The sequence below is a fragment of the Lontra canadensis genome, unplaced genomic scaffold (genome assembly GCF_010015895.1).
Source record: "Lontra canadensis isolate GAN:19392208 unplaced genomic scaffold, GSC_riverotter_1.0 scaffold84, whole genome shotgun sequence".
Classification (NCBI taxonomy): Eukaryota; Metazoa; Chordata; class Mammalia; order Carnivora; family Mustelidae; genus Lontra; species Lontra canadensis.
Window position 1 is genome coordinate 3,267,939 of NW_022631078.1, and position 27,855 is coordinate 3,295,793.

The 27,855-nt window shown below is 59.9% G+C and overlaps 2 protein-coding genes across 3 annotated transcripts in view; one reads left to right on the forward strand and one right to left on the reverse strand.

Moving 5' to 3' along the window:
• The window catches only part of CELSR1 (cadherin EGF LAG seven-pass G-type receptor 1), a 131,853-nt gene extending 127,584 nt beyond the window's left edge, over positions 1 to 4,269 (forward strand). The window contains exons 29-35 of the mRNA XM_032882764.1: positions 73 to 198; positions 645 to 739; positions 1,034 to 1,137; positions 1,382 to 1,531; positions 1,979 to 2,212; positions 2,771 to 3,032; positions 3,806 to 4,269. Of these exons, the coding sequence (XP_032738655.1) occupies positions 73 to 198; positions 645 to 739; positions 1,034 to 1,137; positions 1,382 to 1,531; positions 1,979 to 2,212; positions 2,771 to 3,032; positions 3,806 to 3,830 (996 nt within the window). The 3' untranslated portion in view covers positions 3,831 to 4,269. The remainder of the gene's footprint in view (positions 1 to 72; positions 199 to 644; positions 740 to 1,033; positions 1,138 to 1,381; positions 1,532 to 1,978; positions 2,213 to 2,770; positions 3,033 to 3,805) is intronic.
• Positions 4,270 to 9,080: 4,811 nt separating this feature from the next.
• TRMU (tRNA 5-methylaminomethyl-2-thiouridylate methyltransferase) lies at positions 9,081 to 27,814 on the reverse strand. Of its 2 annotated transcripts, XM_032882765.1 has the most exons (11): positions 27,713 to 27,814; positions 25,131 to 25,296; positions 21,431 to 21,537; positions 17,989 to 18,111; positions 14,650 to 14,822; positions 13,172 to 13,225; positions 13,021 to 13,087; positions 11,612 to 11,712; positions 10,238 to 10,382; positions 9,797 to 9,879; positions 9,081 to 9,313 (listed from the first exon to the last, which is right to left on the reverse strand). In XM_032882765.1, the coding sequence occupies exons 1-11, from the start codon at positions 27,792 to 27,794 to the stop codon at positions 9,149 to 9,151; spliced, it is 1,266 nt and encodes a 421-aa protein (XP_032738656.1). In that variant the 5' UTR covers positions 27,795 to 27,814; the 3' UTR covers positions 9,081 to 9,148. The 2 variants fall into 2 exon arrangements, with proteins under 2 accessions (XP_032738656.1, XP_032738657.1); XM_032882766.1 differs by lacking the exon at positions 27,713 to 27,814 and having other exon boundaries at positions 14,650 to 14,763; positions 25,131 to 25,244.
• Between the last annotated feature and the right edge of the window lie 41 nt (positions 27,815 to 27,855).

The following is a 27,855-nucleotide window of genomic DNA, read 5'->3' on the forward strand; positions in this document are numbered from 1 at the left end:
TGGCAGCCACAGGACCCTAGCTGCTTCGCTGCCGGCCCATCCCTGCCCTGACCAGCCGTCCCCTCCCTCCAGGGTCTCTTCGTCCTCCTGTTCCACTGCGTGCTCAACAGAGAGGTCCGGAAGCACCTGAAGGCGGTGCTTGCTGGGAAGAAGCTGCACCTGGATGACTCTGCTGCCACGAGGGCCACCCTGCTGACGGTAGGCGGTGCCCGAGGACCGGGGCGGGGCGGGGGGAAGGGTTTGCCCTGTGGGTCTCTAGACCAAGCATTCAACATAGTTGCCGGGTCTCCGCTGACCCTGGCATCAGAGAGCCCCTTGGAAAGTGGCATCAAGCCTGATTCCATTCCTGACGTCCTGGGAAGGGAGCAAGGTTCACTACATGGGGTCTGTCCTCATCACAGCCCCATTGTTCAAGGTCACAGAGGACAGGGTGACAGCAGAAGCTGTGGCTGCGGGCAGGAAGACGTCCTCGGACCACTGTGGGGGCTGGGGGTGCTGTCCTCCAGGCCGCCACGAGGCCTGTGTGCTCTGTGCCAGGTGGGGGCACCGTCAGGGTGCTGGCACCAGGGCCTGCTGCAGGGACAGAGCTGTCCTCTGCAGGCCAGTGGCCTCTGCTCGGGCGATAACTGTGCCCCCTCCTGCAGCGCTCCCTCAACTGCAACCACACGTACAGCGAGGAGCCCAACATGTTCCGCACGGCCCTGGGCGAGTCCACGGCCTCACTGGACAGCACCGTCAGGTCAGGCCCGAGCCGGTGCCCTCGCTTGTCCCGGGGGCATGGTGGGGCGGGGGGAGGCCCCGCTCTCAGGGCGAACGCAGGCTGCATTCGCTTGGAATGGCCCGAGTGGTGTGCCCTCCTGTTCCAGAGGGCATGTGGCTCCCCACATGCTCCGGGAGTCTTTCGTGGCCACGAACCTTCCAGAGCCCCGTGGGGCCACCTTGGCACATGCCAAAGGTGCCCGGTGATGTTGGGTGGTCGTGTCATGCAACCCCCCGAGTGATGGCGCTGAGCCCACCCTCCTACCCTCTCTAGGGACGAAGGGGGTCAGAAGCTCAGCGTGTCCTCTGGGCCAGCACGGGGCGGCCATGGGGAGCCAGATTCGTCCTTTGTCCCCAGAAGCACCAAGAAGCACCACGGTATGTGTCCCCTGGAAGGCGGCCCCTGGGCATGTCCCTCCTGGGGGGCCGGTGGGGGGAGCTTCTTCTTGGCTCTTGTCAGGCCCATGGGCCTCTTGGTTGCTGGATGTACAGGCTCAGAGGACGTCTGTGGCCCATCCCATTCAGAAGGTCCCCAGGGAAACGATCGCTCCCCTGTGCCCGGGCCCAGCTGGCCCCACTCAGCCCTTGGCCTGAGCCTCCGGCCCTCCCGCCCTCCCCGCAGAGCACGACTCGGACTCCGACAGCGAGCTGTCCCTGGATGAGCAAAGCAGCTCCTACGCCTCCTCGCACTCCTCAGACAGCGAGGACGATGGGGCAGAGGCCGAGGGCAAGTGGGACTCGGCTCGGGGCCCCGTCCACAGCACCCCTAAAGGTGAGGCAGTGTTGGGCGGTGTGTCTGAGGCCTGCCTCCTGTGATGGAGAGCGGAGGCAGGAGGGAGGGACGGCAGGGGGAGGGACAGCAGGGGGATGGTGCTGGCGGGGGAAGGCCCTGCCCCCAGCATCTGCAGAGCAGAGGCAGGGAGGTCTTTGAGGGTCTCTCCGGGAAACCCCACTTCAAGGACCCCACGTTGCTGGCCCCGATTGTTGCTGGGGGGCCGGCGTTGAGGTGCCAGGGTGTTGAGGTGGGGCACTGTGGGCTGGGCCCCGGCTATCAGGAGCTGTAGCTGCCCCACCTGGAGGGTGGCACTGTGTCCGGCCTGCAGCTCTGCCCGCCGGGGCTCAGGGCTGCGTGGGAGGCAGGCTCCCGGCGGAGGGACACGAGGGAAGCTTTCAGGGGGGCAGGGAGTCCCCGCTGTTGACGGCTGCTCTTGTGCCTCAGTGGACGCTGTGGCCAACCACATCCCGGCCGGCTGGCCCAGCGAGAGCCCGGCTGGCAGCGACAGTGAGGAGCCTGGCGACCAGCCGCGCCTGAAGGTCGAGACCAAGGTCAGCGTGGAGCTGCACCTGGACGAGCAGGGCAACCACTGCGGGGAGCGGCCCCCGGAGCAGGAGAGCGGCGGCCCGCTGAGGCCCGCGAGCGTGCTCCCCAGCCAGCCCCCGGAGCAGAGAAAAGGTGCTTTGGGCGTGGGGAGGCCGCGCTGTTCCCGGGAAGCTGGGGGACCGGGAAGCCCCTCAGCGGGGGAGGGGACAGAGGTGGGGCCGTGTTCGGAGGGGGCGGGGTCTGGGTGGGGACAGTGCAGAGGGGCGGGGCCGGGGTCCCTGCGGGGAGAAGGGGTGGGGTGGGGTGGAGTGCAGGTGGGGGCGGGAAGGGGTGCAGGTGGGTGGAGGGCGGGGCAGTGGGCGGGATGGGGCGCGGGGAGGGGCGGGTATTGGGGCTGGGTCTGGGTGGGGTGCTGGCGTGGCGGGGAGCGGGCCGAGTGCATGCGGGGTGGGGGGCGGGGCGGAGTGCAGCGGGGGGCGGGGCGGGGCGGGACGCAGGAGTGGCCGGTGCGGGTGGGTCCGGGTCTCCACGGGTCGGCTTCCCCGCACGGGGGTGACCCTTTGGCCCCGCCGCCTGTCGCTGAGACCAAGGAGGGAAGAGCAGGGGCTCCGCTGGGCCCAGAGGCTGCTCCTCGGGTCCCTGCTCCGGCCGCGGCAGGCTGACCGCGACTCCCCACCTTCCCACCTCCAGGCATCTTGAAAAACAAGGTCACCTATCCGCCACCGCTGACCGAGAAGAGCCTCAAGTCGCGGCTGCGGGAGAAGCTGGCCGAGTGCGAGCAGAGCCCCGCGTCTTCGCGCTCGTCCTCCGTGGGCTCGAGCGACGGGGCCCGCGCCCCCGACGGCACCATCACCATCAAGAGCCCGCACCGGGAGCCGGGGCGCGAGCACCTCAACGGGGCGGCCATGAACGTGCGGGCCGGGCGCGCCCGGGCGGCGGGCTCCGACTCCGAGTGAGTAGCGTCCGCCTGGGCTGCAGGCGGCCGGGGCGGCCTGGCCAGCTTTCCCTCCGCCTCCTGCCAAGGGGACAGGTGTCCAGTCCAGAGAGGGGCCCCGGGGGCTGTGCTGGGGTATTGTGGAGGGAGGGGCTCCCGCGGGGTCAGCGGCAGCCCTCGGAAGGACGAAGTGGACTTCTGACCAGCGCGGCCGACTGCCAACATTCAGGTGGCGGCTGCATTGGCCAAAGCCCTAAAGCCCTGCCCAGCCCTGAAATTCTGGGACTTAAGACCCTGTGGGACTAAGCACTTTGTAAGGATCTTGGTCCAGGAAGTCAAGCCTCTGGGGGACCCCTGCAGAGGAACGGAGCAGGGATCTTGGCTCCAGACGGGCCTGCTGGCCTCCCCCCATGGCTCCTTCCTCCTACAGACTTCTAAGGGAGGAGCAAGGAGTGGGAGCCAGGTCTTCTAGAATGGCGCTCTGAAAACTGAGTTTGGTTGCCCCACAGCAGGGCAGGCTGTGTGGACGCTGATGGGCATGGCCCTCCGGGGGGCCCTGGGTGTCAGGGTGCAGACTCGACCGCCCCCCTCCTGCCTAGTGTAGCCGTGTCCACGTGCGAGCTTGTCTCTCTCTGCGCCCCCTGACTGGGGGATCCTGCCCCCCGTCCTGAGTTGGGGGGTAGGTGTCTGCCCCAGCGTGACCTCCAACCTGGCCCCCCTGCTGGCTTCATGCGGAGCAAGGGCCATTCTTGCTGACCTCCGCCTGCCTGGTGGCTTCTTCCCACGCACAGAGGCAGTAACGAAACTTCAATCTGAACCATCAGGAAACCGTGAGACAAGCCCACCATCTCCAGCCAGGCCTCTGTGCTGCACTGACACACACGTGGACCTTGGAAACCCAGGGGGCCACTGCCCTGGCAGTGAAGGGGGTCCTGCGGTGGAAGCCCCATGACTGGTGTGACCCACAGTCCAGACACAAAGCCGCAGGCTGCCCCCAGGAGCCCAGGGCCCAGCTGACCCGTGACAAGTGCTAAAGGCCATGGGCACGAGGATGCGTGTGTGGGCTCCTGGGCTGGCTCATCTGGATCCCGACTGCGGACAGAGGCAGAGCCGTGCACCGGCAGGCCAGGAATGGGCCCAGCACGAGAGCTGGCAGGGCCGGAAGCTGCCAGGCCTGGCTTGCTGGGGTTCGGGGGTGCCAGGCGTAGGCGGAAGACGGAGGCCCACTGGCCATGTGCGCGCCCCCTGCAGTACAGACCCCTGGTTGGTGGCCTTGATGGCCCTTTGCAGAGACATTCCTCGTCTTGAAGCAAACTACTGTCTTTTGTTGAAAATGTGTAGATACTTCTCTATATATTTGTACGGGACTCTGAGAAGGTGGAAAGCCTGTGTATATTTTGCATTTGTACTGTTGATACTGGGAGATCCGTGGGACGATCTCTCACTATTTTTTTTATACAAGGAAGATTGCACAGTTGTACTTGAACCTGGCATGCGTTGATGCAACTGGTGTCCCGGTAGATCAGAGTGGGAAGTGCGTTGGGGAGAGGCCGTCCTCGAACAGAGGCTCCTGCCCCTGTGCTCGGCCAGAACGCGGGGATTGTGTGGGCATCGCGAGCGACCTCCTGAATTCATGGCGCATTTCTGGGACGTGTGTCCTCCGCTCCCAGCCGCCCCAACTGTGATGGATCAGAGACAGGGCAGCCTACGACAGGCTACGACGATCCGTCCCACGGATCTCCCAGCAGCCTACGATGGGGCAGGACGGAGGGAGCCCCCCGAGGTTGGTGGTGGAGAAACAGAGGTGACCTAGCTCTGGCCCTTCCCTCGCCGCCCCCACCCCAGACTCATGCTAAGCCTGCGGCGTCTCCCTGGCCCTCATCCGTCATGGGGGATGTCTTTTGTCCCTCTGCTCCTGTTCCCGGTGGATCTTACAGTGCTCACATGTTCCCGATTTAGATGGAGGTGTGGGGCCTTCCAGGATGTCACATTCCTTCCTGCCAAATTGTCCAGTTCTTTGAGATGCCGAGGATCCCTGGGCGGGCTGGGGCCCCGCCCCCAGAACCCAACCAATTACTTCATTTTGCTTCAAATGGCCAATTGTGCAGAGGGACAAAGCCACAGCCACAGCCATGGTTACCGGGCTGTTTTTTGGAAGCTCGTACGAGGAGCGGCTGTGCCTGTCCCACAGTGGGCACTTGGCACGGCGTGGCCGCAGGGGCTGTGGAACGGGGCCCAGAATGACTCAGACACGTCTCCTTCTTGTGTTGCCTTTGTTCTTCCAGTCAGGCGCCCAAATGCACGGTTAGCACAGCTGCCTCCACATACGAGAAACCGTAAAACAGGAAGAGAATCAAGTCAAAGCGAAGATTTCTGCTCCGTGTTGATGGAAACGTGAGCACTGTTCACTACCACACCGGGAACAGCAGGTGCGGGGCGGTTCTCAGGCCACACACCTCACACAGGAGTGACACGACACCGCAGGGTCCACACGCGGGATGAATTACAAATGTGCCTTAGCGGGCGAGCAGCGTTTTGAAGGCAGAAGGGTGTCTTCGGATGTTTACCCGACCAGACCTTTTCCTAAGTACAAACAGTGAACACCCTCGAGTCGGACCCCCCCACCGAGTCCTCACTCTTCCACAGCTGGGTCCTGCCCCTTGAGCTGCAGTTTTCAATCTGATCAGAATTGTTACCAAAAAACAACTGTCCGTTGTATTAAGACAGGAAAAACTGTAAACCTATTTTTGTGACTTAAGACTTTATGAGAAATGAGACACTGGAGATTTTTTTTTAACAAATGTCTATTTATTAATATTGGAACACTGGAATTACAACACCAGAGAAGAGTCTGCAATAAATTAAGATTTTTGAATTTGTGCTTCTGCTGTGCTGCTCTTCCCCGGCCCCACTCCCTGAGCCTGCCGGGGACTGTGGACCGGATGCGGGGGACAGGCCCTGGGGGAAAGGAACCATACTGGAACTTTCTGTCCATCCCCCTAACGCAGTCGGGATGAGCAGGCCCTGTCTGGGGTTCCCTGAGAGCTTCAACTCTCTCCTGCTGTGTGTACAGCACCGGCCCTGGGCCCTCCTTCCCTCAGGGTCTGGGAACCTGGGGCAGTGGTGGAGCCTGGCAACTGGGGTGCCCATCTGGGAAACGGGAACAGGGGGACACATGTCCTACCTCTCAGCTCCACCCCCTTCAGCCTGCCCAGGGTCTCCTGAAGGTCACCCGGGGTGGGCGGTGCGGGGGGTGGGGCACAGTCCTGGGCCCGCCAGCGCAGGGCAGTGCAGTCTCAGCTCATGAACCTGGCCCCACGGTGCCCCCTGGCGGACAGCTGACGCAACGCACAAAGTGGCCTCCTGCACTTGGGTGGTGGCCTCAGGGGCATGCAGAGGGCAGGCTGTGTCCAACAGAGGGAGGGTGGCGCCACCGGCTGGAAGGCTGCCATGGGCCCCGCCAGAGGGGAGGCCTGGGTGGCCAGAGCGGCCGCTGGGCCAGCTGGAAGCCTGGCACTGGGCTGGGAGGACGGGCAGTCTTCCCCCACCAACACCTGCCTGTGCCCGAGAGACTTCCACCTGGCTGCCCTTCCTCCCTCCTGTTCCTGCTGCCGCTGCCCAGGCTCGGCCTTCCCAGCAGGACAAGAGGCCCAGCCACCAGGGCCGCGGATCGGGAACGCCGAGGCTTGGGAGGCTCCACGCTGTCCTGTGAGCTGGTGGAACGTGACCGGGGTTTCCGTCCCTGCCTCAACGGCCACCCAGCACAATGAGCAAGTGGGGAGTGGGGGCAGGCCCGAGCCCCTTGCCTCTCAGGGCCTCCTTTATTGGGCTCAGCTGCCATGTGGATGGCTGGAAAGCCCGACCCTGGAGCCTCGGGCCCGCTCCCTGCTCCTTCCCGCCCCGAAGGCCTCCTGCTGGATGGGGAGAAGGCACCGAGGCAGCAGCTCCCGCTGTCACAATGGTGTGGAGGGGAGAGGCTTTGCTCTGGGCACAGCCCCAGCATCCTGACCGTCACCGAGGGTGACTGCGTTCATCCTGCCTCTGGGGGGGGGTGCTGGCACTGAGCTCTCAGCCCCGCACAGCAGCCTGGCCTTAAAGCCCCCCAACCCAATGGTGTGGCCTATTGGCCCCACACAGGGTCCCACTAAACAATGGTGGGACCCATCCCTCCTCGTTCCCTTTGCCCCAGGCTGGCAGGGACGGGCCGCCAGGAAGGCTGTTCTCTCCGGCAGGCTGCAGCCACCACACCAGAGCTGAGGCAGGTGCCAAGCAGGGTCCCAGGCCTGGGCCTCCCTTCCTGGCTGCATGGGAGGGTGCTCTGCTCCCAAGCACACTGCGTCCTGACATGCTGCGGACAAAGGTCTTAGGCGTCCACCCCTCCTCCTGAGCCGCTACACAGGACTTCCTAAATCTAACCCTCATCCCCGATTGCCACAATACCCAACCCCACAGCCCACCTGGTCGCCCATTCCCTCCCACCTGCACCTTAGACGCCAGAGGGATTTTCTGCTCAAAAACACCTGCCACGTCCCTCCTCTTCAGAAGGAAGCCCTCCTCCCACTGTAGCATTCTGGGTCCAAGGTGACCATCACCCCACTCTGGGCTCCTCCCTTGTGGTCTGCGATCTGGGACCTGCCTCTGTGGGCGGCAGGTGGGGGGTGGGGGGAGGGTGCTGGATGGCCGGCACTCAAGACCCCAGTTAGACCTGTCACCACCAGAGGCCCTGAAGGGTGGCAGCTGTGGGACAACCTTCCCAGGTGCTCCTCTAGCAGCACTGTGCCTGGAGGGCTACGCTACCTCTGGTCTAGAACCTTCTGTCCACAGAAGACAGGAAACCACACTTCTGGCCCCCACAGAAGCCTGGCTCGAGGCACCAAGAATGTGTCGGGTGTGAGGCTAGTGAGAGAAGGGAGCCCAAGCTCTGTCCCTGGTGCCCAGCCCCCACTGTCAGGGCAGGCAAGCTGGAGGCAGGGGACTCACGGACACCCGCCCCCACATGCCCCGCACGCACGGAGAAGAGAACGAGTCAGATCCCAGGCATCTGCCCACCTCCCACCCGCAGGACCACCCGGCCCGGCGGAACCCTGACAGTGCAGAGCCAGCAGGGGTCACTCCGGGAATCCGCGGGGGCAAAACGCCCCTGGGGCCACAGGCTGCCCCGCACAGAGTGCAGTGGGCTCTGAACATCTTCCCACTTCTCTGCCAAGCCGCTCCCAGGCCTGCTGCTCTCTCACTGCCAACACAAGCGCGCACGCACCCCATGCTGTGGGCTGTGCCCTCTCCCAGCGCCATGGGGAATCCCTAAATCCCCAGTGTCCAGGCGTGACGACACTAGGCCTTTGGGAGGCACTGGGCCATGAGGGCGGCCCCAGGGAGACCCCTCATCCTCCTGGCCACTGGGGCCATGGTGCGAAGTCAGCCATTGGCGAACCACAGGGGAACCTCAGCCAACCACCGGTCCCCGCCTCCGTGAGACACAGACGTCTGTCGTGTGTACGCCGCCCTGCCGCAGGGAACGGACACCGCCTGCCACCAACCCCCTCCTCGCTGGGATGAAGGCCCTTGGTCCTCCTGGCTGCCATGTGACTGCAGCCAAGGCGCCAGGCGCTCGGCAGGGGGAGGGACGGCCTCCTCGCGGCTGCACCCCCTCGCAAGGCCGAGGGTCAGCTCAGGTCCCACCACTGTTGGCCCTCCCAGGGAAGGAGGGTGCGGCGGGAACAGGGGGAGCAGGGCTCGTGTCACTCTGCCGGAGGTGTGCGCCAGAGGCCCGCACCCCTCAGGAGACCCATCAGACTCTGTCCCAGACACACGCTTTATTGGGTGCCGTCCCCGTGTCCCTGCAGCCTCCTCGCCGGGCCGCCTGTGTGCTTGCGGGTGGGAGACCTCCCCTGGGGCCCAGAAGAGCAACTCTATACACGGGGTACTTGGGACCCACCCACTAGGCAGAAAGTCCTTCCGGCCAGAGCACCAACTTGGGGAAGACAGAACAAGCCTTTCCGGGGCTCGCCCGGCACTGTGAGGCCAGCCTGCTAGGACCGGGGCAGCAGGCTCAGCCATGCTCCCACCGACAGCTCCACAATGGGCTCCACTCCTCCGGGCCTGCTCCCGGGTGTGCAGCAGCCGCTCAGCCTCCTTCAGAGCACGGGGCCCAGCCCTGGGCCGTCGCTGGGGCCGTCGCTGGGGCCCTCGACGGCCACTCTGGACTTGCTCTTGCCCTTCTGGAGTATGTAGGCAGATGGCCCCAAGCGCAGGATTTTCCCGCTGCCCAGACACTCCTCCCCCTTATAGAAGACGGCAAACTAAGAAGTAAAGAGGCCCGTGTGAGCTCCGTGGGGCCCGACGCCGGGTGCCCACAGCAGCCAGGAGCGTGGGTCTGCAGCTGCTGGGCTGCGGGTGTGGGGGAGGACAGGGCCAGACAGGGCAGCAGGGCCCTCCCAGCATCAAGCAGGGGCAGGTATCACTGGTATGGCTGGGGGGTGGGGGTGGGGTGGGGGCACACTAGGCACCCAGCCAGCAGCTCAGCACCCCCACCCTGTAAACGGGGCACTCCGGCGGGGAGGAAGTGCGGTCTGTCCTTCCAGAGCACAGAGCCCACTGGCCAGAGCCCCCCGGCCACACGGGCCTCGGCAAGGCGCACCTGAGCACATGCTGAAGCCCATCTCGTGCACGAGGGCCCGGCTCTGGCCACACGTGAACGTGGAGTGAGGCCCGGTCCTGCCTTCCATCCGGGCTCCCCACCTCCCTGGGCAGCACGGGCGCAGGGCCAGGCACATCCCACTCACCTGTCCTGGGGCCAGGGCCCGCACGGCCCGCACAGCTGTCACCCACACGGTGCCGTCTTGGTTGAGGGTCAGCACACAGGGCACTGGGTGAATAAGAGGGGTCTTTGGAGGGGGCCCTGGCCTTTCCACGTGAGGCCAGCCCCAGGCCTCGCACCCCCAAGGGGTGGAAGGAGCATCGGCAGCGGGGGCCACAGCCGGAGCGGCTCAGTGCCACCTGCTTCCTGGCCTGCCACGCGAGCACCTCCAGGACACGTCCTGCACGGTGGACGAGGGCGGCCAGGCAGGCCTCAGTGCCTCCCCATCAGGGCTCCCAGGGAACGCAGGCAAAGAGGGGGTTCCGAATACGTTATGCAACCTGAACAGTGGGGGACGCTCCCGCCCCAAGTCTAAGGACCGCGCAGACTCTGGGCCCCCTCCGCAGGGCCCCTCCGGCTCTGTCACCTAGCGCCATCTGGTGGCGGAACCGGAAGTGGCACTCCATCATCTTGTCCCGGACCAGGGCTGCCGGCGGCTCCTCCGCGATCCAGTGCACGCGGTTGGTCCGCAGCAGGTCCCTGTACAGAGCCGGGTGGTCTGTCCGGGGGGCCTGTGGGGCGGAACGCGCAGGTCAGGACACGGGAGCCCTCAGCGGAGGGGCCCCCACCCCAAGCCTGCGCTTCATCAGTAGCGACCCCAACGCCATGCTGACTGCTGACTACAGCGTCCGCCCAGAAATGCGTGGGACCACCCCACGCTGCTGGATCCCATTCTGCACAGGAGGAAACTGAGGCATAGGAGGGAAAGGGTCTTGTCACAGTCACACTTGACGAGCAGCAAACCATGGTCAGCACCCGCCAGTTCCAGCCTCACGTCCTGCCGCACCTGCCGAGGCAGGGCCCGCCACGCTGCTGGCTTGTCTCCAAACGGTCACCCCAGGAGCCCATCAAACTCCAGGCGGCAGGGGAAAGAAGGCACAGGGCCGGCTCCCCGGGGCTGTACTGAGGCCATCTGACCCAAGCCCCAGGCAGGGATACCCACATGGGGACAAATGCCGGGTGACGACCCTCCTTGTTTCTCAGAACGCAACAGAGACCACTGAAATTTTACACGAATACCACTTTAATTTACGTGTAACCACAATCCCTGCTCAGGCTGTGATACCCACGGCTCTCTGAGGAAGGAAATGGCCCAGAATCGTAGGCAAGCTCTGCCTGTGTCTAAGGCTTCTCCAGCTCTGTGCCCGAGCACCCAGCTCTCCTAGGGCAAGGGCTCTCGACCTCGGTACGGCTGAGACGGGAGGCTGGATCATCTGTTCAGGGTGGGGGCTTTCCTGTAGGATGTCAGGGGCCCCCCTTGGCCTCCACCCATCAGATACCATAGGGACACTGCCGAGTGTCCTGGGTGGAGGGAGCAGGGCCAACTCACCCTCTTTGGGAAGCCCTGCTCCAGAGCCTGGGGACAGGGTTCAAGTCACTGTGGCCCACAAACGTCTCTGGACCCGGCTCGGCCGCTTCCGTGTGTCCAGCAGTAGCTTGCGCAGCCATGGGCCAGCCCTATCCTAAGCACTGAGGGACCTTCGGCCTCTTGCGTAAAATCAGAAAAATAGGATCTGTTCACAGCCATTAACGTGCCTGCTAGAGTGGCTGGCACACGGTAAGACCCTGATGAATACCTTCCCCAAAGCCCTGCTGGTACTCGGGGGCCAGTCCCAGGAGGACACAGAGGGAGGCAAGGATGGTCCATCCGCCACGGCTGCTCTGTAGGACACCACAGCCTGCCTGGTCTTCCGCCAAAAACGGACCTCGGTCACCTGTCTAAAAGGCCAGCCCGACTCACCACAAACACATCGCCCTTGGTGCTGTCCTTCTCCACCACATACCAGGGCTCCCGTAAGCCGCCTATCTTGGCTCTCTGGCCCAAAGTATACAGGAACCAACCTACAGAAAGACGGTTTCTCAACAGCCGGCACCAGCGCCTTCATATCACCCCCCTCTTGACGGGGTGCACAGCATGGGGGGAGGGGCAGCAGTTGGGAGGCTCTGGGGGCCGCCGAGAGGTAGGTAGTCCAGAGCAGCTGTGTTCATCCACCACAGCCTCAGCTCTGTATCAGGCTGCACCCCGTGCCCTGCCAGGAGCCATGCCAGCTGTTGGACCACCCAAACCAGGGGCCGCAGGGACCAGTCCTCCGGAATGTGCACAGAAGCCCTAAGTCCCCTCCTGCTGAGCCCCCAGGAACCCCTCTGATGGATGAACTGCACGGGGGGCTGGGGCATCAGGGCTGCCCCCACTTCTCTGGGTACCCCGACCCTGCAACAAACATCACAAGACTGGATAGCCAGCCCCCGACCCTCACCCCCCGAGGGACAGCACTAGCACAGAAGAGACAAGCTGAGGGGATGTCATCCTGCCGGAGACCGGCTGGGAGGGAGCACCCTGCAGGCCTGTCCCCTCCTCCCGTCTTAGGAATGCACGGGGCTTCTCTGCCTGGCTCCCCAGGAGTCCCGGACAGCCAAGTCCAGCTCCCCCAATGGGAAAGAGAAGCCATCTGCCCAAACTGGGTCGGGGGATTCCAAAGAGCCAGCAGTGAGCCTGTCCATGTCTGAGTACCAGCCCTTGTCCCCCCAGCAGGTCAGACACATTCTGGGTCAAGACCTACCTGGTCTCCAGCCCCCGAAGGCTTCTCTCTGATGCCCCGGGGGCACAGGCCCACCACTCACCAACCCACTCTCTGTCCTCCCACTGCGCTGTGAATGCTGGAGCCTGATCTGTCTGCTGCAGCCTCCCCACACCAGCCCGGGGCAAGTTCACGGTGCTCCCCCCGAACGTCTGCACCCAAGCGCAACACCCCTGCCTTGTGGGGACACCCTCTGATCCTGTCCCATCCTCGTCCTAGATCTGGAAGCTCAGTGTGAAGTCAGTCATGCTTTCATCAGGGTGGACCTCTCTGTGTTCTCATGTTTTCTTCCCCTGCGGTGAGAGGGTACTTTTACCTACAGAGACGCAACACGGGTCTTCCGGAATCGGAGGGCATCCCTCTTCACTAGCTGCCAGGCCTCACGGAGCCCACGCACAGCACTGGCCGCCACACTCACTCGAGCCACCTGCGACCCCCGCCCACAGGCCTCCTGGACTCCCGCGCGGATGCAGAAGGAACTACAGGCTTCTTGTCGGACCCTCCCAGAGCTGCAACTTGCCCCACGACTCAGGGAGTTTATGACGAAAGGCAGCCCAAGGTGGGGTCTCACCTTTGTGTGTTCCCAGAACTTTATTGTCTTCTATAGAAATGAATTTACCAGGCCGGGGCTGTAAATACTGAAAAACAAGCACGTTCTTACTCACAGATGCAGGCCCAGAGCAGAAACGTGCCTCCGCTCTTTCGCCTCTCAGAACACTCACCTGAAGAATGAAATTTTCAAAATTCCTTTTGCCGACGAAACAGATGCCCATGCTCTGGAAGGGAAGGGGAGCCGAGCGTGAGGGGAGCGAGCAGGCCAGTGTCCGCACGAGAACAGGCCAGTGCCGGGGCAGCAGCGGGCCGCGGGCCCGGCTCTCCTCGGCCAGTACCCGCACACGCCGGCCGTGCCCTCGCACGGACCTTGAGGGCTTTCAGAGCGTCTCAGCCTCCCAGGGTCTGCTTCAGGCCCCCGACCCGGGATCTGGTGAGTAAGCAAGGCCACACCACGTCCTCCCAGGAGAGAGAGCCGGAGTGGGGCCAGCCCTTCGGACCACCATCCGCGAGCTGCGGGGAAGCCGGGAGCCGGGCTCAGCCTGGGAAGGAGAGCAGCTGGGTCAGAAGCTGACCCGTGCGCAGGAGAGTCAGAGGAAGGAGCGTCTCCCTCAAGGAGATCTCCTCTAGCCCAGAAGACAAGCGGAGGGTGCGCTCCAGCGCCGCTCCTGTCACACGGCTCTCTCACCGGCTCTCTACTTGTGTCTCCCGGACATGTGGCCCCCCAGCTCCCACCACAGAACCACACCCAGAACCCGAACCAGTGAACGGAGGGACAGAGATGATGGGTGGATGCACGCGTGAAAAGATGTCTCCCTTGGGGACAATGACTTGCTGATAAAAAAGGTCATGCTCATTCCCAGGAAGACAAAAGGGCAGCAGCAGCCTCAGCTAAAGGTGACCCAATCCCTGACATGGCCCCACCACACCGGGACCATCCTGTAGCACCAGACCCCCGCCACGCTGGCCTCACCGTCGTTCCAATGCCCAGGCTCTTCTTGCCTCAGGGCCTTTGCACACCCCCTTCCCACTATTGGGGCTGTTCTCCCCCAGCCGTCTTTGGGACACTAAATCCTATTCATCCTGAGGCCTTACGTTAAATAAAATGTTAACTCCCCAGAGCCCGTCTCTGGCTCTAGCCCAATCTAGTTAGAGCCCACTGGTGCCTCCTACACATTTTCCAGTTTTGCTGTGGTATGTTTCATGTCTGTCTTCCCCTCCTGCGAGCTCCATGAAGGCAGGAGTGAGGAACCCATGTGCTCTCACCCTGTCCTCAGGGGCCATCAGCACAGTACCCAGGACAGGAAGGCCCTCGACAAGGAGGGGCTAGGCTGTGTGAAAAAGGCAGATTTGCGTGCAGGCAGCGACAGAGCCTTGGCCAGGGCGTCTCAGGGCCCGGTCCTTTAGCCCTGCCCTCCCCTGGCAGCCTGGGCCAAGGACACCCCAACAAGCTAGCCGGGCCGCTGTGAAAGCCGCTCACCCCAGAGGGAGCAATCGTGTCTGAGCAGCTCCTGGAATGTCAACAGCGTGTCCTACTGGACGCGTGACCCGGGCTCTGTCCTAACATTGGCTCCTGGGGAGGAAACGCCCAGACGGGGCCCCGCTTCTCCGCAGACCGTGGCCGCGAGCACACCCCCCTTGGTCGTACCTCCTTCTTCTGAAGCACGTGATGGAGTCTATTCTCAGCAGCTATTTTCTTGACAAAATCTTTCGTTAGCCCCCCCAGAGGGAAGAGGGTTCTCCTCAGGGCATCTTGGGAAACCTGGCTGAGAAAGAAGGTCTGGTCTTTAAAGCTGTCAGCTGCTTGAAGAAGTTTAACCACTGCCAAGAGTAAAGAACAAAACACGGTGCGGGAATGAACACAACGGTCCTTGGCCGCGAGTCCCGTCCTACCAGCTCCTCCCTGCTCCGTTGAGGCAGAAAGCAGTACTCCTAGGCAGACCACCAGGAAAGACAGACAATCCCGTGCTTCAGGGGAGACGAGTTCTCACCCCGAGTTTAGGTGCCGTTAAGAACAAGTCTATGTGATCGGAAAGTTTAATCCCGTTCCCTCCCCGGGTCATGGAACTTTACAGACCCAACTCGGCACAGACCCGCTCTGAAGAGGTGACGTGAAAACGAGCCCAAGATACACGCAGCCGAGCATGAGAAAGCTGGACGAGGGACCCCCGGAGGACTCCGGGCTGGGGGGTCAGCCGCTCCCCACGCCCCCCACCTTCGCAGTCAGGAGTTTCCACGAAAAGCGGGTTTCATTCAGAGTCACGCGGACATCTGTGCGCTGCTCCTCCTCGGCCTCCCCCTGCTCCTCTCCCCGGCAGAGAAGCGCTTCTGGCCCTGAGGCCTCGCGGCACAGGCGTGACTGACCTTGGCCCCGTGACACTGGGTCAGAGAAGGAGGCCCGGCTCCACCGCTGGGCCACATCACACCCGCAGGCCCCTGCCAGGACCGCCGCCATTGTAAGCAACAAGCTCCCCAATGTCAAGTTCAGCGAGCCACGGGAAACGGCATGTGGGCTTTCAGTACCGGAGCTCCGACACTCCTCGGATGCAGCGAGAGGACAGGCCGCCGCACGGCACCCCCAGGGTGTGCTACATGTGCACTGGGGCCCATACGACGCACGTGTGCCTGTCAGCTCGCACAGTCATGTGGGGGACACGGGCTCTGGGGAGGGAACATTCTCCACCCGCGGCCTCAAATGTGAGTCTCACTTTAACCTTGGGAGGGTCCATGACCCCCATTTTACAGATGAGGACACTGAGGCTGAGATCGTCGGAGAGGTGCAACAGCAGGCAGGCGTGGCCTTAGTCCTAGTCCAGCCCTTCCTGCGCGCAGAGCAACACGACCGGCTGAGAAATGGAAAACAGCCAGTCATCGGGGAGGCAGGCTCTGCCCAAGGCCACTTTCTGTTTCCAAAGGAAGACCGGTCAGCAGCGCACACGGGGGCCTCAGGACACTGGAAGCAATGGGCATCTCCTCACAGCTCCGAGTCAGCATAAAACAGACCCAAAATCTGGGGCGCCCAGGGGGCTCAGTGGGTTAAGTAAGCGTCTGCCTTCGGCTCAGATCATGATGCCAGCACCCTGGGGTCGAGCCCCACATTGGGCTCCTTGCTCAGGGGGGAGCCTGCTTCTCCCTCTCCTCCCACTCGTGCTCTCTCAATATCTCTGTCACACACTCTCTCAAATAAATAAAATCTTAAAAAGTAAATAAACAAATAAGACAGGCGCAAAGTCTTTTTTTTTTTTTAAAAGAAGGCCGGTGATCTTAAACCATAGAAGGGACACGGTCCGGGGTTTCAGTCACACACCCTCATAGCTTGTCCACGGTCAGGCCGGCGCCGCGCCCCCTCCGCACCGGTGAGCCTAACCAGGCACCCGGCCGGGGCCCAGGAGCGCCGACGAGCCTAGGCGGGCTCTGCGCTGCCCCGTGTGCGTGGCCCGTGCCGTGCTGCCCAGGGACCCGGTGCAGGTCTCCAGAGCAACTAAGTAAGAATTAGCTGAAAAGCGCCGTGCCTAGAGAGCGCACTGACAACGAAGACAGCGCCACGTCCTTGCCACGGCCCCACGTGACGTTGCTCAGGAGCGCCCATCAGTGCCACCAGAGGAGCTTCCGAGGGCCCATGGCCTCACGTAAAGGTCCAGATGGCTCTGGAGCGCAAACCGGTTTCTAGGCGGTGAGCGAGCACGTCTATTCCGTGTGGAAATGAATCCTTTAGCCACTCAGGACCCTTCAATCTGTATTTACTTGGTGACTTCTGCTGCGGAGCGCCCCCGTGGCAGCGCTCTGCCTTCTTCCCGACACGGAGGGGCTTCCCAGGACCGGGGTGCCGGGGGCTGTGAGACGCGGCCCTCGGAAGCAACTGGAAGGGAGGCCGAGGGAACCTGTCCTCTCTCCCCGCGTCTGTACCTGAGGCCCTGGTGGCAAGTGCGCGGCTAAGGGTCCCGCACCCCGCAGGCAGCAGAGGGAGACTGTCCCAAAAAGCAAGCCCTGCCCTTGTCCACGTTCAAGCTGGAAGGTGATGTGAGTCCCCCCTGCTGCGAGGAAGGGGCTGGGTTCGAAAGCAGGCCGGCCAAGCACCCGCCAGCAGCCTCGGGGCTCCGCAACACAGCAGACGGCCACATGGCCGGGGTGGCCCTCCGACCAGGCTCAGTGACACGGAGGACAGAGCTCGACTGGGGCCTGGCGTAGCAGAGAGAGAACAACTACGGAGCTGGGCCGCACGGAGCTGAGCTCCAGCTTGACGGCCATAAGCGGCCCGGTCAAATGACTCCATGCCTGTTTCCTCACCTGTGAAGTGGGACGAGCGCTTCCACCTCTGCTCTCAGAGGGGCCAAGCGGAGCGCGCACCCGTCACAGCTGCGCTCGGGGGTTGGGGGGGAAGGGGCAGGTGCGGTGAGGCAGGTGCTCGGCGGGCCAACCCTCGGCAATCCCACAACGGAAACTCCTTGCTCAGCCGGGGCTCTGAGCTCCCCTCACAGTGACGTGCATTCCTCTCTTCTACACACAAATGTGCACCAGGACAAGCCCGCAGCAGCCCTGCTGATGGCTGGGCATTTTTCTAGAAAGGTGACACTCGGCTCCCTCTAATGCCGACACACTGCTCCGTATCCATCAACTCGGCACACGCGCTCTCCAGCAGGCCCGGGTGTCAGGCCCCAGCGCCTGGGTCCCGCAGAAGTGCGCACACCCCGGTCTCGAGCCCTCAAGAGCTCATGGTAAGCGCCGTGGCCTGTGAGCTCCGACCATGAACAAGTATTTCCTCAAACACCCTGCGAACCTTCAAGTCACTGGCGGAGCGTAAGGGCTGGGTCAGAAATCACAGAAGCAGGTGCCAAGCAGGCTCTGCGGGGAGGCGCCTCCTGACGTTTACTCTTCAACACCCGCCAGCTAGTGCGGGCCACACAGGGACGGCGACAACCTGTCTCCACACTCCACTAGCTCCCTCTGTCCACCCACCCCTGCGGTCTGACCCGGCACTTTCGCTTACCGTTCCTGACTTCAAAGCGGTTTCTGAAAAGCCCTTCTGGTCTCCTAATGTGCTTCTGCTCAAAGACTTCCTCGTCTTCCAATGAGGTCCTGGCGTAGTGGCCCGTGGCGACTGCGTCTGCTCCTGTGAGATTTTTAAAAACCCAAGATCAAACTCCAGACTCGCATGTGGCTGGGCCGCCTCGGGCCTCGGGAGCTCCCAGAACCCTGCAGACACCAAGCCTTGCGCTGGACGGTCTGCACCGATGGCCCAGCTCCCTCCCAAACATGGAGGTCCGGGCGAGGAGGCCCCCCGCAACACGCCAACATTCTCATCAACAGTGGCCTTGAACTCTCCATTTACAAGGATACAACCTTGCTACAAGGTTTTACTGCAGCTTTATGGGACTTTCAAAAGTCTCTATCTATCCACTCATTCACTCTAGCTTCAGGAAAGAGATATGCACACAAAAGATTTAATGATAAAAAGTTCATTTCAGTGTCTCCTATACTAAGGAAAATTGAAACCACCAAAATGTTCGGAGAATATGAAGTTAAAATGCCACAAGAACGGCGCCGCTCTCAAGGAGTTTTTCATAATGCTCAATAGGGGGAAATACATAATACTATAACCCCACTTTAAAAAAAAAATTATTTATTTATTTGAGAGAGAGACAGTGAGAGAGAACATGAGCGAGGAAAAGGTCAGAGGGAGAAGCAGACTCCCCGCGGAGCTGGGAGCCCGATGTGCGACTCGATCCCGGGACTCCAGGCCCATGACCTGAGCCGAAGGCAGTCGCTTAACCAACTGAGCTACCCAGGTGCCCCCCACTTTTTTTTAATGCACAAAGATTAAGAAAAATATGAGAAAGTCCATTCCTTTGATTCCAGGAGGAGAAATGATAGACGACATCTCCCTATTTTCACTCTGCTGTCATGAGCTTGAACTTTGAACTTTTTCTGACATGCACACATTATTCGCACAGCAGTGAAGGACCAGCCAGCATACTCCATCTCTTCCCTCCCTGTTATGCAAAAAACCAAAAGAACCTACTAGAGCACGTGTTCGTTCACAACCTTTCCCTGGAGAAACACTTCAGATACTCCACGTGGCAAGAGACTCATTCCAGGAAGGGGCAGCACACCGAGCCCGGGCCCGGCCAGCTAGACGAGCTCAGTGTGAGACGAGAGGGACAACGAGCATTAGCTGCTGAGGGCACGGCGGGCTCAGTCAGAGGAGCGTGCAGGTTCTGATCTCGGGGTCATGAGTTCAAGCCCCACGCTGGATGTAGAGACTTATTTAAAAAAAAAAAAAAAAGTTCTATCCATTCAAAAACAACACAAAGGGAAGTTCTAGTAATACTGGTCTGACATGAGCTGCAGCTAAAACAGCAGACGGTGCCTCAGCTCAGGAGGGGGCTCTCCAGTTTGCCAAACGCATTCCCTACCCTAAGGCAGATTCTTACCGGTAGAAGAACTGTTGTATATGAACTACCAGAAAAAGCACACTTGGGAACCTGTTATACCTTGACTGTTTCTCAGAGAGGAAAAACCCTCCTTCAATCTATTTCCCCAAACAACGACCACTTACACTGTCAAGCGTCGAGTCCCTCTGGGAGAGACCCCAAGATCTCAGAGTCCGGGTTGCACGGACTGGCACTCCGTGCCGCGCTGCTCACGCGGGGAATTCAGACACGCAAGCACGCCCCGCAGAAACTCCTTCTGACGCGTCCCCAACAGACGGCCACCTCGGGCTGGCTCCCTGAGAGGCTAAGGCGAGGGGAGCCTCTCTCGCCACAGGGAGGTGTCACCCCCCTCCCACAGAGCTGGCTGCACCCCTCCCAAGTGCGGTCCTTCTGCACAGCCAGGCCCTGCCCTGTGTGGCAGGCACACAAAAGGAGGCCACTCACCAGGCACGGCCACTATGACCCCATGGTAATCACCAAGCTCATCCAAGGTCCTGTCTCCCAACACACTCAAAACCAAAGTCACCGCACAAGCCATGAACCTGTCGCTCCCTTCCTGAATAAACGGGAGCTAACTGTAAGCCCCCCAGACGTGGCCCACGAGGGCAGAGCAGGGCCTTTCCTTCCTGACACCCCCAACCACCAGGTAATGCCGGACTGCAGGCAGCGGGAGGCCCAGATCTGCTCCCCACCACTGACAAGAGGGAAGATTGACCGTAGTTAGCCAACTTGGAATAGGATCTCTACCAAGGTTCAGTTTTGGCATCAGTCATTCAAATGCATCCAGAATTCTGGGGCCTTTGTCTTGCAGGCATCACTGAGGCCTGTGACCCAGTGTGTGTCCCCTCCCTAGAGGGAGGGCCCTTGTGCTCTGGGTCTGCAGGCCTAGAGTGAGCCCGCTTCTGTCTCTGCGGCACAGCTGATGGACAGAGCAGCCAACAGTCCTGGGACACTACTGGACCACTGGCTCAGGACAGTCACAATAACGTTGGGGCACGTGGCCAGATGCAGCAAAAAGCCGCACGGGACAGAAGACACGGAAAGGCCAGAATCAGAAATTTCTGCAAGGGCAGGGCAGGGCACAGGAGTGAGCATGTGGACTTTAAGGCAGCAGAGGCCACGGGCAGCCCCAGCAAGCAAGGCAGCGTCAGGGAGCCCCACAGAGGCACAGGGATGCCACAGCAGGCAGACGGAGAGGAGAAAGGAGAACGATGGAGACAGACAAAATCTGCAGGCAGCTGTAAGCAGCGAGCAGGGCCTCGGTGGGCTTTGAGAACAGACCACCAGTGGCACCGGGGTGGCTCAGTCAGTGAGGCATCCGCTCAGGTCCTGATCTCCGGGTCCTGGGATCGATCCCCACTCCCAGCTCCTTACTCAGCGGGGAGCCTGCTTCTCCCTCTCCCTCTGCCCCTCACCCCTGCTCGTGCTCACTCTCTCAAACAGAATCTAAGAAAAAAAAAGAACAGACCACTAAAACATGGCTTCAAATCCAGGAGGGAAAGAAAGGCCCAGAAACCAAGCTGCTCAGGGCAGGGGAATAAAGTCTCAGCAGGATTGGCAAAAAGAACACCCAGAAAGACACCGAAGCCGACTTTCCGGAGCTCTAAGGAGGGCTCGTGACACTCCCGCTGTGACCCTGCCTGCAACTGGGGCTGCTCTGAGCGAAGCTGGACCCGCAGGCAAGCTCTGGCGGCCCTGCTTCCGGCTCTCTGCCTGTGACCTGTTTCGGCAGGATGCCCAGAAGTTGGTCCTCAACCTAGAGCACCGCCCCCACACCTGAGAGGTCCATGGTGAGGACACACTCCTTCCTCCCGGAGACCCTGTCATCTGCATATTGCCAGAAAGTTCTTTCTTACTCAGGAAGATAACAGAATATTATCGTTTCCACTGCTTCCTTTCCTTCTGAAGATGAAACTGTTTACCGGGATTTGGCTCCTGAGTATCTCTGAAAACCTTACAATTTTAAAGAGATTAAATGGAAAGAGCAAAACGACTTACCGAGATTATCCACAGCATAATGGAAAAAACAACTGAATTTGATGTGCTTGTTGCAGACTATGTCAGGATTAGGAGTCCTTCCTTTTTCATATTCACTTAAAAAGTCACTGGAACAGAAGAAAACGATTTTCATTTCTAAGTGTGAAACATTCCTCAAACAAATAAATCTATCGGGGACACCTGGGTGGCTCAGTGAGTTGAGTGTCCGGTTCTGGATTTCAGCTCAGGTCAAGATCTCGGGGTTGTAGGGTTGAGCCCCTGGTTGGGCTCCGCACTTGGCACAGGGTCTGCTTGAGATTCTCACTCTCCCTCTCTGCCCACCCCAACCCGCTGAGCTCACGTTCTCTCTCTCAAATAAATAAATAAAATCTTTAAAAATGATTAGGTTGAATTACTTGCTTAAGTTAGCTTCTCCTTGTCTCACCAAAGCTACAATTTTCCGTAAATCAGGAGAGCTTCAGTGGACAGCCACTGTCAGTGTTTTCATCAAACATTCGCGTAAAGCCAGCTGCACTTTCCATCTGAATCTATGGGAACAGACAAAGCTGGACAGAAAGCCAGGTATCACCTGCCACTCTGGCCCAGCAGCCACTCTGTCTCCCCGGAGGCTCACAGATTGTACGGGGCCCCGTGCAGGATGGACTCACTCAACCCCAGCCTCTCCTGACTCCGCCAGCAGAGGACGGCTTGGAGGAATAACACGCCGGAGTGAGAGCAGGAACCCAACGACCCAGAGCCACTATGTGGGGCTCCAGGAGCTATTCCACAATCTCGGCCTGGGGACCCAGGTCACTGGGTGAATAAATGTGCCAGCTGATACTTTTCTACTGTGACTCCCATACTTCCGAGGGCCAGCAATGGCCTGGATGCTTCCAGGGCACAGACAGCCTGGCTGGCCTGACTTCTGCTCTAAGAGGCTGGCTGACTAGACGTGGAAGGAGGACAGCTCGGCAACAAGTTCCTGGTCTCACAGTATCCACTCTAGGAGGATTATGATGCCTATTCCAGGAGTTTAAAGTGAGTATTAAAGGGTGGGGGGCACCTGGCTGGCTCAGCCGGAGGAGCATGCAACTCTCGATCTTGGGGTCATGGGTTTGAACTTCGAGCTGGGTGTAGAGATAACTTCAAAATAAAATCTTTAAAAAAGAAAAAAGTTACAGGTGTATCTGGAGTACCTGTGATCATTTTCCATTTAACCTAAAGCTCTGTGTTGCTCTACCATGGTTACAAATGACAACGCTGACCCAGAGGGCCATGTCACGAAGACACCGAGAATCTGCGCGGGGTCACAGCTCACACGTGTATCTTCAACTCCAGCAGGCGATGCCACACGTCCCTACCACCTCTCAGTCCTCTCAGGAAGGGAGAACACTTGCGTTGCTCCATATTTCAATTTCTTAACTGTTAGAAAGTTGTCAAGAGTCTCATTAAACTCTTGCTTTACTCTCCGTGTGTCCGCAGCCCCCAGAACGCTTTCTACATAACAAGTTCCGAATGAATGTTGAAGAGGCTGACGGTGTCCACCTGCTTCTGAAAATCACATTGACCATTTCCCAAACGGCTGAAGGGAAAAGAAGTCAGTGGCGTCAGCAAAAACCACGGAGCACAGCCTGTTCAGCGACGGGAGAAAACCTGTCTGCACCCCAGGAGGGAGACGGCAAGAGGAAAGAACACCCACACTCTGACCCTTGAAGCCCAAACGGGCCTTGTAACCAAGGAATTCAGAAGAAATCTCGGAGCTGGAGAGTGCTATCAGAGCGGTGAGCGTCTGGGGACTCCTGGGGGGCTCAGATGGTTAAGTGGCTACCTTTGGCTCAGGTCACGATCTCAGGGTCCTGGGACCGAGCCCCGCATCGGGCTCCCTGCGTGGCGGGGAGCCTGCTTCTCCCTCTCCCTCTGCCCCTCCCCACAGCTCGTGCACACGCTCTCTCTCAAATAACATGTTTAAACAAAACAAAACAGAGCGGTGAGCGTTCAGAACGCCAAGATCACTGAGCACAATTCCAATCACCCACGCAGGCCACCAGGACAAAACGGAGGCAGAGGGCAGACTGGCCAGAGCCCGCCTGGCGTCCGTTAAACGTGAGTTAACCTCCAGAAATTCACATTCGCTCACACACTTTCCAAACGTAGCAATAAAGGTGAAGTTTAAATCCGCCTGGATTTCTTGCTATCACCTTAAGCCCTGCAGTACTGAAAGGACGCCCCAAAACAGCTCTCCCCACCCACCCGGATTCAACGGCAAAGCTACCCTGCCTCCACTTTCTCCCACTCCTACACTCGTCAGTCACCAAGCCCCTTGGCGCCATTTCCCATGTAAGGCCGGATGGGTCTCCCCACCAGAATGAATGGAGTGCTTGTCGCAGTGTCGCTCCAGGCTGACATCCCATAGCCCCGTTCAGGTGGATGTTTAACAAGCAGCCCCGCCAGTCCTTCAGCCTGACCTCCGCTGCCAGCGGATCTGCCCCCAGGGCTGCCGCCGCCAGCCTTTACCCCCACTCCACGCTCCTGTCATTCCCACCCTCTAACAGCGGCTTCTCCCAAGCTCTCTGCCTCCAATCTTCTCCCATAACTTACCCTACACTTGCCTCCCAGATTGCGCTTTTCACTAATACAAATCACGAGCTACGTTTATTGCTTACTAATGTGCCAGGCACAGTGCTGGCAGCTTTATAGCTAATTTCATTTAATTCTTACAATAACCCCGTGAGGCAATATCCTCATTAAAGGGATTAAAAAAAAAAGGCTTACAAAGCCAAGCGCATTGCCCAGAGCCACGCAGTAAGTGGCAGGATCAAGACTGGACCCAAGGATTTCCTTATGCATGCGCCTATCCTAAACCTGTGCACATCACTGCTGCCCGGGACATCTTTGATGGCCACCCACTGCAGAGCCTAGCTGCGCTCCCCATACCCCAGGTCAAGCAGCCTTCCTCCACAGTGACAAGAGTCCAGCCAAAGTTGTCAACGCTCCCCCCCAGAATGATGGGGATTTTCCTTGTCACCACTGCTCTTGCTGTCCTGTTTGGAAAATCTTCTCTACTTCACTGTTATTTTCAAGAGCAGATCAAACCTCACCTCTTCCATGAAGCCCTCCTGACTGCTCCATATGACCCACTTCTCCCTCCTCTGAACGTGCAGCATTTTCATATCGCTGGTACCTCCTCCACGCCGCTCACCACTGTCCCCTCTGTTGACGGGAACGTCCCCTCCCACCGGGCTGCAAACTCCTGCCTGTCCCCCTTTATGTCCCCGATGCTGCACTGTGCCCGTTCGGAGCAGGCACTGAAAGATCTCCATTGGCAGGTGTCACATTTTTGAAGTTTTGGTGTTTCACGTTTTCATGAGGCACCAGGGAGGGGCGCCTCACCTACTTCTTTCTCCCAGAAGCCTCTCACCGCTGACCTGCACAGGCATCACCGCATGCCACCTCTCAGGGAGGACCTCAGCCTTAGTTCCCTCACCCAAAGCTAGCAGCAGAAACAACTCAAGGTTCGTGAAGGCATTAGGGAGACTTCTAGCAGGTGGCACATAAGGAAATATGAGGCCGGCTGTTCTAGGACCTGCCATCCGCGGTCTGTGGCGCCACCACCGAACAGCAGTGGCCATGTGCCCCCGGTCCGGCTGACGACCACAGTCCTTCCCGCAGAAAGGCGGTACGGCGCATCAGGAAGCCCTCTGCGTCTCTGAAAAGGACCCACCTGAACACATCATTCCAGTACTCCTTCACATAGGACACTTGGTGGAAAGGGATGTCAAGGATCCGGCAAACTCTGTAAGCATCTTCACAGTCCCTGTCGGCAGTGCACACTCCATGTTCATCCAGTGAGTCCCAGTTCTTCATGAACACCCCTGTCACTTGGTAGCCTGGGGGAGGAAGGGGGCACAAATCAGAGTCCATAATCAATAATCTGAGTGCAAGCCACCTGCCTTCCCAGCTGGCCGAGACGCCCCTTCCCCCACACTCCCATGACACTTGGTAATGCCTCTATCGTCACAGTGGGCTGCAGGACTGCACTTGTTGGCCTGTGTTGCCCAAGTGAGCGAGGTGGTGTATTTTCATCTCTGTGTCCCCACCCTGTGTCTGCACAATGCCTAGCACGCGGGATAGGCTCAGCAAATGAGTGCTGAACGACAAAAGAGCAGAAATTCAACATTTTTCAAAGCAGATAAAAACCACCATTCTGTTATCGAGAAAATAAACTAATTTCAAAGACTTTTTCCAATTATCATCTAGAACTTAGACTCTAAGTCATCAGACAAGAAGATAATTAAAATCCAGGCTATTTTATTATAAAGGTTGAACTAATTATATATTTTACCACCTTTCTTTGACTTCTTCTATTTTAACAAAGTACCCAACCAAATACCAGAAAGCCCAGTGTTAGCTTTCAAACATCTTAGCGACCCTCTCAGGTGCCTACCCCGTGGGAGAAATGTATAAGAAATGTTTCTCGGGGGCACCTGGGTGGCTCAGTGTGTTAAAGCCTCTGCCTTCAGCCGGGTCATGATCCCAGGATCCTGGGATCGAGCCCTGCATCGGGCTCTCTGCTCAGTGGGAAGCCTGCCTCCTCCTCTTTCTCTGCCTGCCTCTCTGCCTACTTGTGATCTCTGTCTGTCAAATAAATAAATAAAATCTTAAAAAAAAAAAAAATGTTTCTCAGTGGTTAGGCTCAATGTAACAGAACCCAAGACATGTGACTAAGTTTAATAGAGTGTGCCACCGAACACCCGCCAGACCACCCCTCCACGGCTCCCCGCAGTTAACCAGGCCCGCCCCTACTGTCTGTCCTCCAGCGCACACCATACTCTGCTGGGCTCCTTCTGCCATTCACTACAGCATGGAGCTCTTAAGAGAGCAGGGACTATGTCTCATTCAACCCTCTGTCCCTGCATAGAACCCGGAGCTAACGAGGTGCTCGCAGAAGAGACAACCCCACACACAGCTTTAAAAATCCCCTCTTCTATCACCTTATCCTTCTTCTCAAGGACATGGACCCACTTAGGTGCCCAGGCTCAGGCACTCCAGAATGGGACCTGTGCCTTTTGGGGGGCACAGGATAGGACGTGCCCCTCCCACAAGACTAGGGAAACCCGTGATGCCAAGGAGAGGACCACGCTTTTCCTCTGCTAAGTCCATCAGCGTCCCCCACTGAGGAGGAAACCCCAGGGAAGGCTGGAATATGGAGTGATCGTCTGGATCCTGGGGAGAAGGGACAGCCGACCTTCCTGAAGAGTAAAAGGAATCCCCGCGGTCTGCCCATGGCTAGTCTGCCCCATGTGTCAGAGCACATCACACACATCATCAGGAACCTTCAAGGGCTCTGCATGGTCTACCCCGCATAGTACAAAGTCTCTCGGGTAACATCGGCCATAATCACTCTTTTCTTCGTCTGTGCAGACCCGGCCAACACTTGCATGCTTCTGACCTTCTGCTGGAGCTGCGGCCTGCCAGGAACACTGTCCTCACACTTCACGCGGATTCCCTGCTTAGTGAAATGCTACTCTGCCTCGGGTCTCATCTGGCCTTACCCACCACCACCGCCGGTGAGGCTTTAATTCCCGATTTCAAATTACAGGTGCACAGCGCGCCTACATTGTTTCCACAGATCCATCTGAGAGAGTGAGAGCGCTGCACGTGCATGAGTGGGTGGGGAGGAAGGCACAGAATCGCCAGCAGACACCGACGAGTGTGCAGCCCTCCCCGGGCTCATCTTACCACTCTGAGATCTGAGATCGTGACCCCGGCGAGGCTCAACGGACTGAGCCACCCAGGCGCCCCGGGTGCCTGCATTTCTATTTAATAACCACGACTGTCTTCCGAGCGCCCACTGTGTGCCGGGCTCCGGGGTGACGCTTGCGCGGGCTAGTGTCAGCTCATCCTCCCAGCGGCCCGGCGACGTGGGGGGGGGGGGGTCCCTCCACCTTTCAGAGAAGGACGCTGGACTAACCGAGGAGGCCCCCCCGCCCCGCCAGCCCTGCGTGCCACCCCGTGGAGGCGGCCTCACACGGAGAACGCAGCTCAGTCGGCGCCCGACCCCGGCACTCCCCGGACGCCCGCAACAGACGCTGGCGCTCCGGCACAGGCGTGTCGCACGGACGTTCAGGGGACATTTTGGCCGCACGGGCCCCGGTGGGGCCAGGACCGTCCCCGGGTCAGCGCAGACCCCGCCGCCGCCGTCCCCCGGGTCAGAGGGTCTCGGGGCCCCCAAAGTCGGGGATGCCGCCCGCCAGTGCATGGGGAACCTGGCACAGCCAGAGTCCCCGAGAAGCGGTCGCTGACCTCTCCGCCTCAGCAGCAGCGCGGCCACGGCGCTGTCCACCCCGCCGGACAGGGCGACCACGACGTGCCGCGCCGCCTGCATCAGGTCATCGACAGCCTCCCTCACGCTGCGCGACCGCTTCCGTGCCGCGCCGGAAGTCCCG

Coding starts and splice junctions, on each gene's coding strand:
- TRMU (XM_032882765.1), bottom strand. CDS start 27,794: ATGCAGGCGGCGCGGCACGTCGTGGTCGCCCTGTCCGGCGGGGTGGAC. Junction 13,088..13,171: donor TTGAAAATTTCATTCTTCAG/GTGAGTGTTCTG, acceptor CTTGTTTTTCAG/TATTTACAGCCCCGGCCTGG. Junction 11,713..13,020: donor AGTTCTGGGAACACACAAAG/GTGAGACCCCAC, acceptor GTCTTTCTGTAG/GTTGGTTCCTGTATACTTTG.